General features: G+C 46.4%; 1 protein-coding gene across 1 annotated transcript in view; it reads left to right on the top strand.

The window, feature by feature from the left end:
* Nucleotides 1-13,381, top strand: part of Abca4 (ATP binding cassette subfamily A member 4) — a 123,776-nt gene that overhangs the window by 20,347 nt on the left and 90,048 nt on the right. The window contains exons 6-7 of the mRNA XM_040751937.1: nucleotides 1,506-1,703; nucleotides 13,048-13,137. Of these exons, the coding sequence (XP_040607871.1) occupies nucleotides 1,506-1,703; nucleotides 13,048-13,137 (288 nt within the window). The remainder of the gene's footprint in view (nucleotides 1-1,505; nucleotides 1,704-13,047; nucleotides 13,138-13,381) is intronic.

Below are 13,381 nucleotides of genomic sequence, written 5' to 3'. Positions count from 1 at the left end.
TCTGTGTCTAGCTGGCCACTCTGGACTCCACCCTTCTTCCTCCCAGCATTCTCTCTGTATCAGGCTGTCTTGCCCAATCTCTTCCTGCCCAGCTACCAGCCAATCAGCTTTTTATTAACAACGAGAGCAGTTCTATCTGGGGAATCATTGAATCACTCTGTCTCATTCTCATCTGCCCAACCTCAAAAATTACTAGACACGCTTCAGGACCCACTTCAGATGTTGCTTCCTCAATGAAGAAGCTCATGAGCCTCCTTTCTTTGTCCAGTCCTCACTCTTACTCACCAAAGAGTTAGTAAGTGTTGGTGAGTCTCTAAGAGTCAAATCTCTGCAAGGCCCACACACCGCAACATCAGGTAACACCAGCCATACATTTGTAGCATCAGATGACACCAGTCACACACTGTAGCCTCAGAACCATTCTGTGCCTGTCTCTTCACTTGTAAAGGCAAACACAAAAATGCCTATCACATATTGTGCTTATAAGGAGAGACTGAAAAAAATTAATATACATGAAGCATTTATAATGTTGCCAGACACAAAATACATACTTAATAAGCACCAAGGATTTTGTAGTTGTTGGTTTTGTGACAGGCTGCCATATAGCCTATGCTGGTCTCAAATTTACTGTTAGCTGGGGATGACCTTGGGTTTTTTTTTTCTTGCTTGTTTTTGTTTGTTTTTTGTTTTGTTTTTTCGAGACAGGGTTTCTCTGTATTGTTTTGGAGGCTGTCCTGGAACTCACTCTGTAGACCAGGCTGGCCTCAAACTCACAGAAATTCGCCTGCCTCTGCCTCCCAAGTGCTGGGATTAAAGGCGTGCGCAACCAACACCCGGCTTGGGGATGATCTTGAATGTCTGATCTTCCTGCTTCCATCTCCTGAGTGCTGAGGATAGCTAGTGAAAGTTTCTAGAATTTACAAGACATGGTGTACATGCCTCTTGCTCTCTTCCCTCCCTTTTTTCCCCACCCCCTCTGTATTTCTCTCTGTTTGAACCCAGAGTGTCTCACAACTGGGCAGGTATCATGCCGCTGTGCTTTCTAATTCTCCTTCTGTGTTCTAGCTTTGCTCTAATTATCTTATACTTGTGCTGTCTAAATGCCCATATGTCCGGCTAGTTAGAGAGCTCGTCAAAGGACACAAGCCTGTATTAGTCACCTCTATATGTTCAGTCACTATCCTGGTCCCTGTACAGTAGGAGTTCAGTGAGTGAATACGCTCCTAGTAGAACTTTCTCTGTAGACCAGGCCGGTCTCAAATTCACAAGATCTGGCTGCCTCTGCCTCTGCTGGGATTAAAGACGTAGGCCACCACTGCCTGGCTAATCAGTGTATTTTAAATCAACCAGTTAGCAGACATAATCCATCTGCTCTTTTAATTTTCTTTGCCATGGAACATGATTTATTTGTCAGTCATGTGGGTTAAGATGTGGCATCTTTGTTCTCAGAAGGTGGTGATGTTTCCCAACGAGGAATTTTCCATCATCTTTTCTCCTCCCTACAGTTTGCTTATGGAGTCCCAGACTTGGAACTGAAGGACATTGCCTGTAGTGAGGCCCTCTTGCAGCGTTTCATCATCTTCAGCCAGCGCTGGGGGGCACAGACTGTGCGCGATGCCCTGTGTCCCCTCTCCCAGGTCACCCTACAGTGGATAGAAGACACTCTGTATGCCAATGTGGACTTCTTCAAACTCTTCCGTGTGGTAAGGAAAGGGTTACATGCTCCCTACTTGTAGATGATTCCTGGAGCAGGAAGGCCACCGAGGAAGATGTGAGTGTGATGCTCATGACAAGCCTTGGGGATGCTGCAGAATCCTAACATCCAAGAAAATACAACCAGCCTTCTAGAACAGTAGCAAGGGGAAAGAGATAGGTTCACAGCTCAGCACGGGGTATGGTAGGTGCATGTTCACTCCAACTGTAAGAAGAGTGTTTACCACCACTGCAGGCAAGTGAATTCCTAGCTCATGGTTACAGGCACAATATCGACTTTGTCCTGGTCCTAGTGTTCATGTATGCAACAAGGATGAAACTTCCAGGGGTATCTAACCTTATGAAACTGTAACATGATGTTGTCATCTACAGGATTCCTTCATAGCTATCTTGGAAAACCTGTTGCCTGTGGGCCACAGGTTGGACATACCTGTGTGTAAAATAGTAGTAAAAGATAGAGAAAATACTGCAAAGCCTTCATAAATTTCAGCAAATGGTGGTTCAGGCTCCTCCCTATGAACCTGTATTTGACTCCCAAAGGCAGATAGAAAGGAAATAGGAAATTTCATAATCTCAATGTTTTGGAAAGCCTGATTCGCTAAGCCCAGCCTTCTGTTTAGTACTGTGGTCCAGACTCCCAGGGCCCATGGGGGACAGAGTTGTTGCTAAGTTGGTAAGAGTGCTTACCTGCCATACACGTGTGTCCTCCTCCTTTGCTGGAGAGATGTGGTGGAGCACAGAGGCCACAGGTTCAGGAATATTCACTAGACTCCTTTGGAAAAGATAGATTGCTCTAGCGCCTAATTATATATTTCTTTTTACCTGTATTTTAACTTCTGGAACTGTGCCATGAGGAATGTCAACCACTATGATATTTTTGAGACATTCTGGATTTAGTTTTGACACATTCAGAATTCACACTGTGTCTGTCTTTATGGTGGCTTTTTCAAATCCCAGAAAAGGTATACTTTTACCTTCTCTCTTGTTCTTGCTCTCACACTCCTCATGTTCTCTCTCTCTCTCTCTCTCTCTCTCTCTCTCTCTCTCTCTCTCTCTCTCTCTCTCTCTCTCTCTCTCTCTTGCTCTCGCTCTTGCTCTCAGTTTGTCTTTAAATTGGGGACAGAGTTGTTGCCAAGTTGGTAAGAGTGCTTGCCTCCCATGCACAAAGCCAAGGCTAGATCCTAGCACATGTAAACATCTGTAATCCCAGCATTTGGGGGGGGCAGGAATGCCAGATGTCCACAGTCATCTGTGTGCGTGGGGGAGGATTTGGAAGGATACACAGAAAGGGAAAGAATGAAAGGAGAAGAAAAGAAGCCAGATGAATTCTTTAAAATGAGTCAAATAAAAGAGGCCTTGTTGTTTCTGGCAGAATTTATTTTGAATTTCCCTTGGAAGTTATTCTGCAATTTTCCCAGATTATTGGGGTTAGGCCTCCAAAGTAGGTAAGAGGGGCCAGGCCCTGAGGGGGCCACCACAAAAAATCTAGGACCCCAGAGATGGTCTTGATGCTTCCCACAGCCTGTGGCCTAAGCATCTCTGTCCTACAGTTGACTACAAAGCAACCCTTGGCCTGTTCTGGGGCATGGTCTTCAATTCAGCTAGTTCTGAGTACAGCCAGATAAGATTTTGCATCTGAACAAGGTTGTCCATTAGTGACCAGACGTTGTGTTAGTCAGTTCTCATTACCTTAAGCCATACGTCAAACAGTCAGAGAAAGGGCTCCCTCTGGCTCATATTTTAAGAGACTCCAGTCTGTGACTGATGGGCCTTACTGCTTTTGGTCATGTAATGAGGCAGTACACTGTGGCAGACTGCATGGTGGAACTATCTACTCATTTGTTGGCCAGGGAGCAAAGGAGACCAAGGGGAAGGGCTTGGGGTCCCCACTCTACCCTTCTATGGCAGGTGTCCCAATAGCTAAGCACCTCCCACTAGGCCCTGCTCCTTACAGGTTCCATCACTCCCACTAGTGTCAAGATGGAGGTCATGCCTTTGACAGATGGGCCTTTGTGTAACACTCAAGATCCAAACTACAGTCAACCGAAGCTGGGGCCACTGACCTGAGTGTTTACTTATCAAACAAGAAAGAACAGGAGAGCCTTCCTTCTGCCTGCCGTCGAGTTTAGAAAGCAGCAGTTTCCCAGTTGCCCTCCCTGACTTAGATGAGCCCAAGTTCTCATCTACCCGTTATGTCCGTGTGTCCACGTGTTCACAGCTGTGTCATGTACCTTCAGGGGACAGGCACTGAGCTGAGGCCGTGGTGCCAACATCAAGCCTCCTACTGTCAACTCACAAACAACCCAACAAACCTATCCAAGGCCACTCAGCTTAGCGAGCCCAGAACAATTCTTGTCCCTGAGAATAACAGTTCTTGGCTTAGCTGTATGGCGGGTCACTGGCAAAGCTTTAATGGCTACACGCGTGGCCTTGGGGATGCGGCTCAGTTGTGGAGAACTTGCCTAACATGCCTAATTAGGCCCTGGGTTTAATTCCCAGCTCTGCATAAAACTGACATGGTAGTGTACGCCTATAATCCCAGTACTTGGGGAGGTGGAGGCAGGAGGATTAGAAATGTCAGGTCATCCTTGGCTACATGAGGTATTTAAGGCCAGCCTAAACTAAAAGAGGCTCTGTTTCAAACTAGCCCCCGACTCTGAGTCCAGAGATCAGTCAATACAGGGCACAGTATTTTCAAGAATTTCCCACAAAATTCCAGAAGTCCAGCCAGGGTCAAAAATTATTAACCTTGAACAAAAGAGTCTAACTTTACAATCTCAGTTTCGGTAGGCCAAACAGTAATACTTGTACCCCAAACACCTCTGAGCTTCAAGAACAGAGTCTTGCAGAGGATCAATGCCTGCCTGCCTGTTCTCTCTCTCTCTCTCTCTCTCTCTCTCTCTCTCTCTCTCTAGTTTTTCAAGACAGGGTTTCTCTGTATAGTTCTGGAGGCTGTCCTGGAACTCGCTCCGTAGACCAGGCTGGCCTTGAACTCAGAGATCTGCCTGCCTCTGCCCCCCAAGTGCTGGGCTTAAAGGCATGTGCCTGGCTTGCTATTCTCTTCATTCCTGTTTCTGCCTCCAAGAGGGAAGAACTAACTAAAACAGACCACGGTGAGCTCCTAGCAAAGAGCAAACACGCTTTGTAGTCTTCTGATGCCCTTGAAATGTGCCTTCCCCAGGACAAATGAACAGGGCAGCTAAACATTAAAAGCAAATAAATTACTAATAAAGAACTTAAAAGAACTAGCAAGCATAAGTGAGATTTTGCCTTCATTGCTTCCTGCACCCATCCTGGGAGTGGTTTTAGGACAACGATCCCCAGGCAGGCCCAGGGTGGCCAGGGCAGACCCCGTGGTTCCCCGGAGGAGCATGGCTAGCCTCTGTGGCCTGGCTGTTATGGCAGCTGGTTGGCCCACGGCCACTGTCACTCTGGCGTGGGAGTGCTGGGCCGGTCACTCTCCACTGGGCTGTTTCTTGTGCACACGTAGCCCTTATATAAATAAGGTTTTATTAAATGCCAAGTCAGTTCTCATTAACAAAGAAAGAGGAAAAATTTCAGTAAGCCACTGTGACGGCACCTGCCCCTGCTGGGTACAGAGCAAGGGTGGGGTAGGATGGGAGCAACCTCCAGACCCGGGACTAATGGAGCTGAGGGAACGGAACGGGAGTTAGCACCAACCGGGACCAGCTGTGTTTTTCCTCTGTCCTTTGGAGGTCAAAACTGAATGTTGTCATCTTCAAATAATCCAAATGCAGTTCCCTGGCCTTTGCTCCACCCGGTCCATTCCCAGAGTGTCTCTCTCTCTCTCTCTCTCTCTCTCTCTCTCTCTCTCTCTCTCTCTCTCTCTCTCTCTCTCTCTCTCTCTCTCTCTCTCTCTCTCTCTCTCTCATACACACACACACACGCTCAATTTGCACATGCTCTCTTGCATGAACCCGTGCATACACGATTTGACTTTTCTTCAAGGTTTAGCCTCTCTTGCTTTTACCTCCAACTCCGTAGCCTGAAAAAGTTCATCTTCACGGGGGCTTTTTCGGGCTAACAGCTGGCAATTTGAGACCCAAAAGCTCGGAGCTGGGCCCAGGGCATCTATTGCCAGCATACCTGAACTGTTCGCACCTCATAAAAAACGGTGCGTCACTTCAGTACTTTAGTCAGTTTCGGGTGAGGGGTTGGGCAGGTTCCCATCTGACCTGGCCCAGGTTGCGCATGCCCCTTCTGTCCCTCCTCCATCCCGTTTTCTAGTCCCCCCATCCCCCAGCCTTCCTGTTTTCTCTCCCATTCGGATGCACTGCTTTGAAATCTTGCTGAGAAGCCAGCCTTGTCCCTTCAGCTTGAATGTTTATTTGTGGAGCCGAGTTGGGCGCTAAGACCTGCCATTCTGCCCGGGAAATCTGAGTGCCCCTTCCTCCCCACCCCCTTCTCCAGGGCTGTGGATGGAGGACAACTGGCTTTCGGGTTCATAGTTGCCCCTCTGTAAATGTTCCCACTGTAGCCGTTTGGCTTCTCCCCCCTCTCCCTCGACCTCTGCGCTGCTGCGGCTCTTGCTTTTCTGACTCCATTGTACTCGTGTCCCTGTGACTGTGGGCTGGCTGAACACTGAGTTCCTGAGAAGAAAAGGCCCAGTGTTGGGGGTCCTGACTGCATGCTCCTGTCCGTGTCCTCTTCACTCTTGGCTCCGCTCTCCGAATTCCTGAGTCACCAGGAATAAACAGGGGTGGACTGCGCATCGCCTGGTGAGAGCTGGCCCTGCTTTCTGCTCCCTGGGGACACTGGCTGTGGTTTGTTAAATTTCAACTGTGTGTTCCACTTTTCAGGTGGCTTTTTGCTCCATACAATTCTCTGAGGAAACCCCACATCTCCTGGGTTTTACAGTAATGCCCACTTTACCGCCATGACCCCCCCCATTGCTGTGTCTTTGTAACTTTCTCCTACTTTAAGAAGCCAAACCACAGTGCAAGCAACAATGTGTGAGGTGTTTGTATGTGTGTGTGTGTGTGTCTCTGTGTGTGTCTGTGTGTGGGCGTGTTTGTGTGTATGTCTATGTGTGTGTATGTCTGTGTGTCTGTGGGGGTGGGTGGGTGGGTGTTTGTGTGTATATCTGTGTGTGTGTGTGTGTGTGTGTGTGTGTATGTCTGTGACTGTGTTTGGGATTGTCAGACAGAGACAAAGCTCAGCCAGATATGGGGTTTTAAAAACCATTAAGCCATACTAGGTGAATTTGGCTTACGTCTACCAAATCAGTGGTTATTGGGGGAGGTCCCCTTGGCAAATAGATTTTAATAAAGAAGAAAATAGAAGAGAGAGCTTTTTGTTTTGTTTTGTTTTTCATTAGGCTGATTGTATCATCATTTGCCTGTCTTGATTTCTTCTAGGCTCCAGAAGTATACAGTAGGCTAGAACTTGTTTTCTTGACAGACCAGAGGCAGCTTTATAGATGGAGGAAGAAAGAATTCCTGAGTGGTCAATGCTAAAGTGACTTGGGACAGAAGCCAGCCCTGGGAAGGGAGCTAGTTCAGATGGCTGGCCTGGCATCCCAGCCTGTGTTCAGTCACTATAGGTCATATATTACAATATGTTAGATAACAGGTTTTCTCCAGTGTAAATTGACTTTCAGAAGACTTTTGGTTCCTGATACTTCAGCTTCCTGCAAAACAGTAGCTCTGAATTATTTTTATGGATTAGGATTTTGTTGAGAATCTGACACTGGCTCCAAGTCTTTCCCTAGGGCGTACAAGTTCCCACAGATGTGAAGGCATGGGGACTCATCGAGCCTCTGAGGCCAGACCCCAGGTTAAAAGTTATTGCAATGAAATTCCTTTCCCACATATCATAATACAAAATGCCTCAATGGGTCTCATATACAAAACAAAAGTTTTTGTTTTGTTTTCAAGTGTTAAAAGCACTCTAAAAATTTAAAGTGGGAACATAGATGACGCACATCTGTTTCTCCCAGAAGCATTTACATGAATGCGCATATTCACAGAATCTATTACACACGGGCCAAGATCGCTCAGGACAGTGACAGGACCACACAGCCCGCATGTGTCACAGCTCAGACAGGGCTGACACTGAGGGTGGTGAGATGTTTGTGTTTGGGCACAGAAGGGACTTACAGTTACAGGTAGAAAACTCACTTCCACGTTACAAAATTAGAATGCCAACAGAATTCAGCCATGTCACAGTAACCAGCATATACTGAGCTGCAGAGCTCAGGGGTGACAGACAGGTAAGTAATCACAGCACAGATGTGACCCTCACATCTGGCTTCCAGCACAGCTTGGCTCCTACTGTTGTCACGAGCATCTTCAGCACCAAGGCAGCTTCACTCTAGCTAACTCCCAGGTCCCCAAGCTGCTGCCCGCAGCCTGGCTCAACACCAGCCAAGTGTTTCTCCCTCCTGGGTAGAGAGGCAGGGCTGCAGAAAGCCATGCTGGTGGCTGGTGTTGACCTTGGCTCTTTTCATAACTCCTCAGCATCGACTCTTGAGTGTGGGACCAGCGAGCATCCCCCGGTGGCCCGGAGACTGATTTCTGGCTACGGGTTGACACACAACTTGCTGTTGTTTATAGCAGATGCTTTCTTTCTCATTGGCGAAACTGACAATATGACCCATTCTACACACGTCATGGAACTGCAGTGAAATTGGTATTAGAGAAAAGATAGGAAATACACTTTGAAACCAAAGACGGTTTGCTTATACCAAAGTGAAATCGTGGTCTGGGGGAGCTAGTTCAGTCAGTGAAGTGTTTGGACCACAAATATGAGGGCTTGTGCTTAATACCTAGACCCTAAGTAAAGAAGTCAGATTTGATGGAAAAGGTTTACAAGTCTCTGCACTACAGAGGCAGAGAAAAGACACTGACCAGCTAACCTAGCATACTTAGGAAGCTCCAGGCCAGTTCAAGAATATGTCTCAAAATTTAAAATTAACTAATTAAATGGTGCCTGAGGAATGACCCCTGCGGTTGTCCTCTGGCCAGTACATACATGCGCGAGCACACGCGCACTCATACACAGAGTAGGCGAGGGGGGGGTGGAGAACACACTCTGCTCTGCAGTGGCCCCTCCTCTCCTTCCTCAGACCCCAGCAACTAGAGGAAGCTCTGTCTCACAGAATGACCTTTCACTGCCCCCTGGATTCCTAGCCCAGTTTGCTTTCATCAGAAACAGACACTAGGTAGGACAGAGGCCATCGTCGGGAGGGGGTGAGGCCTAGTTTCTGTTGCACTAAAAGAAAGTTCCCGAGCTTGTCTGTTCACGAACCCCAGAGCCCACCCTTGGCTTCAGACCTTCAGACACCGTTCCTTCCAGTGTCTCTCCCAGTAGAGACAGTTTGGCAAGGCCCCCCACCCTCTTGTGACTGAGTCTGAATTCTCCACTCATGACGCATTTCCTAGCACGCAGGGTGCCTCTCCTGGTTGCCCTCTCACCACCAAAGCAGCTTCCTTTCTTTTTATTCCTTGCTTACCAACTGTCAGACTGCAACAAACATGCTTTAAATCCATGGCCTTCCAGTTGCCTAGCAACAACTTCCCTCCCGGATAAATCTGGGCTTCCTGTAGCGGCTACTGGGAAAGGAACCTAACAGCCTGGGGCTGTCTCTCCGTGGCTACACTTGCCCTTAACTTCTGGCCTAGATGCCTTCAAGACAAGCTGCCTACACCTGACTCCAGAGTCATTCAGTGGCTCCAAGAAGTCATATTGTCCTCATGAAGACGTTTCTAATCTGATGCTACCTAACTAGCCATGTGTTGTGTAGATCTTCAACTTAGAAATGAATGTTTCCAGGTTGGCTCCTATGAGTTAGGGAAAAGCTATCAATCATAGGTCACCCCTTTCATGTGCTGATGGAGTGACAGCTACCAAGTCAGTACGAACCATCAAGATGCTTACGGAGCTGAGGATGCTTTTATTTCATGCTGGTATACAAATTGCATATTCCAAGGGAAAGGAATATGTTTTGTCCTCCAAGAATCTTAGCAGAGGTCTCAGGAGCCCCCTATGAGGACCTTCTATCACTTAAATAGGGGTTCACTGCTCAGGGACCACTTAACCCAATCACAATTAATAATGGCATGCATCGCTGCAACCCCATTTGCATAACCAGTCTTCCTTAAGAAGTCTAATTTAGCCTTGACCTCAAGTTATCAGTCACAAACCCAATTATGACATAAAGCTATTTGTTATTTAAAATATTGAGAACTTGCTGATATAGGAGTCTGGGGTGTGCATAATAGTATTATTTGCCATTTTGACACCCTGACCCTTTTTTCTAGAAATATTTCCACATTTCCATTCAAATAAAGTTACAGCTATTCTGGTTCTTTTGGCAGGAACAGGGCTTAGGAATTGGAGTTGATAATGGGGAGGGGATTCAAGGAAGAAGTGAATCCTGGGGAAGTTATTTTATAGTTTATAGCAACATCAATTAAAACTCTGGTGAGCAAATGCAGAGGGGGCTGCTTGAGAGCCAGGCACTGCTCAGAGATGTAAATGACTTCTCCAGAACACCAGTTCCTTGTTATTTATCACTCGCATGACAAAGAACTAGGAAGGAAAATGTACCACACGCACACCAGGGCTCAGCAAATGTGTGACAGATAGGTATTATCCAGTTATAAGCAAGATCAAAAAAGGAAGCCTTGACCAGATGCAAAAATGCATCTCACACTCTGGTCCCAGGCTGACTTTTGATGTCTGGCTTCACATTCCTCTCTCCACCTGGAATTCCAGACTCCCCACACCCGTCTGTGCCCATCTTCACCATCACCACATCCCTTTATCAGCTAAGGTGCCACCTTCCTAGTCACTAGTAGTGGAACTGATTACTCCCTCCCTGGAAGGGACACCACTCATGGAACCTCTGGCTCTTGGCTGCAAGATTAGTCTACTGTTCATTAATGCAACACATATCCATGGATCATGTGCACCTGTGCTGATGATGTAACAATAAAGCCTGTTGTAATGCTTAAGGAGTTCATAATCTAATGCAGTGAGTGGTTGCAACCTTCCTAATGCTGTGACTCTTTAATGCAGTTCCTCATGTAGTGGTGACCCCCACCAATAAAATTATTTTCATTGCTACTGCATAACCGTAATTTTGCTACTGTTATGAGTCATAATGTAAATATCTGATGTGCAGGATATCTGATACACAATACCCCAAGGGGGAGTCATAGCCCACTGAGAACCACTAATCTAGTGGCGAGTCAGACACATTAAAAATAATGGAAGAGAACTGTGTGTGGTGGTACACACCTTAATCCCAGCATTCAGGAGGCAGAGGCAGGGGAGTATGGTATACATAGTGAGTTCCATGACAGCCAGGGCTATATAGACCGTGTCTCAAAAAAATGATGATGATGATGACGATAAATAATGTGACCCTTCTTATCTCTTGTAGTCTTTAGGAAAGAAGATGAACAAGATTAGTGAGAGCATTTACTGACATGTGATTTTGACATATTTACATCCTTCTTCCCTTCCTACCCACTGAACTCAACTTCATCAGCCTATGGCAAAAAAGGGATTAAAGTGACTTGCTCAGCATCCATTACCGTTAAAGCTCTTGACAAGCAACTTGAGAAGAAGTCCCAGTAAGATTGGTGTCTCATCCCAGTGGTCAGAGCAGAGGGCAGAGAGCACAAAAGCATGCCTACCATGGGAAGAAAGACAAGGATACAGGGCAGAGATAGGAACTCGCTGGCTCATACAGAACTTACCTGCTTCTCAGCTCTTGATCCAAGCTAGATCAGTCAAGTAATCATTCAGGGGAACCACCCTACGGAGGCTCATGGACTGTGATCTACACGTACCTGAATGAGGATGAACAAGCTTTGTTAGGGCTTCTCTCTAGGTAACTCACGATGCTCCCTTGAACTTGAAAACCATTAACACTTAGAACTCAGTCCTCAAAGACTCTCTAGAGTGGCCTATGGGTGATTCAATTCCATTCTGAAGCTGTGACAATAAAGCCAGTCAGGACTTGACCTTGGTGTTCTGGGTGTTCACATCAGGCTCTAAGGCTGTCGTGCGGCAACACTGAGGGCTCTGGTATTCCCGATCAAGATGGAAAATGCTGATACTATTCTGAGTTGTCCCAAGGGCAAGCTCTATCCAGATGTTGCTCTCAGCTAAAGAACCTGGCCAAGGAACTTCTCACTCATGTGAACTGTAGCTTTAAAAGAAAAGTGGTGGAGTTGGTGGAATCTTCCATGAGAGAGTATTTGTGAACAGAGGAAGAGTGACAGCCTGCTCAGAAAGGACACAAAGGGGACAGACATGAGCCATGAAGGAAGCCTGGCAGGGCGGCAGGGCCTGGAGGTGAACAGATGGGTGTCCTCCACACCGCCTGTCTCCACACTCCACCAGCTGAGCTCTGCTTTCCCTCCTCTGGGAGTCGTGTTTGGTGTCACTAAAACAGCAATCAGAATCACTTTGGTGTATTTACTGTCACCGTGAGACTATTTGTGATCAGCTAGCTCAGCAGGGAAACTTGGAATAGGAGCCTTTGATTTTTCTGGACTGGGTAAAAGAATTTTGTTTCTGAAGGCAACCTTGCAGAAGTCCAGTTAGGAAGGAAAGAACAGCTTGCGAGTACATACAAAATCAGATAGTGCCTGTGTGTGTGTGTGTGTGTGTCTGTATGGATGTGTGTGTGTCTGTATGGATGTGTGTGTGTGTGTCTGTCTGTCTGTATGGAAGTGTCTGTGTTTGTGTGTATCTGTATGGATGTGCCTGTGTGTGTGTGTGTGTGTCTGTATGGGTGTGTGTGTGTCTGTATGGGTGTGTGTGTGTATCTGTATGGATGTGTGTGTATGTGTCTGTCTGTCTGTCTGTATGGAAGTGTCTGTGTTTGTGTGTATCTGTATGGATATGTTTTATATATATGTGTGTGTGTATGTATGTGTGTGTGTCTGTATGGATGTGTCTATGTATATATATATGTGTGTATATGTGTGTACGTGTATATGTGTGTGTGTCTGTATGGATGTGTCTGTGTGTATATATATGTGTGTGTGTGTGTGTGTGTGTCTGTATGGATGTGTCTGTGTGCTCATACATGAAGATCTGGAGGCTGACTTCTGGTATCGTCCTCAGCTGCTCTTCATCTTTTTGAGACAGGCCTCTTTGAATTTGTCTACACTGGCTGTACAGCAAGTCCTGAGGATTCCTCATCTCTAGCTTCCCAGCACTGGGGTTACATGTCTGTGCCAACAAGCCAGGATTTTATGTGGGTGCTAGGATTCAAACTCATACACTCATGCTTGTGTGACTAAGTCATCAACCCTGTAACTACATTAAAAATTTTTTTTCTGTTGATTCCAGCTCCCTACACTCATAGACAGCAGTTCTCAAGGTATCAACTTGAGATTTTGGGGAGGAATATTATCTGACATGTCACCAAGACTGCAAAAGGTAAGAGGCCTAATGTCATCGACTATAGTTTTATTATACCTTTACACTGTTTCAGTCATACTTATTATAGAAAGTAATTTAATCGTATCTCTCACCTGTTAAGGAGAAATTCATTTGCTCTTCCTGCCTAGTAGTTTAAAGGCATCTGCTCATATTCTAACCATCTGTGCTCCTAAGTAGGAGATGAAAAGAAAATAACCATCCTTATGATGCTACGTCAAGACATAAGTACCACTGGAACCCA

This window comes from Mesocricetus auratus, unplaced genomic scaffold, assembly GCF_017639785.1.
Source record: "Mesocricetus auratus isolate SY011 unplaced genomic scaffold, BCM_Maur_2.0 Super-Scaffold_100009, whole genome shotgun sequence".
NCBI lineage: Eukaryota > Metazoa > Chordata > Mammalia > Rodentia > Cricetidae > Mesocricetus > Mesocricetus auratus.
Note: the sequence above shows the minus strand (reverse complement) of the source record. Positions and strands in the feature narration are given on the sequence as shown.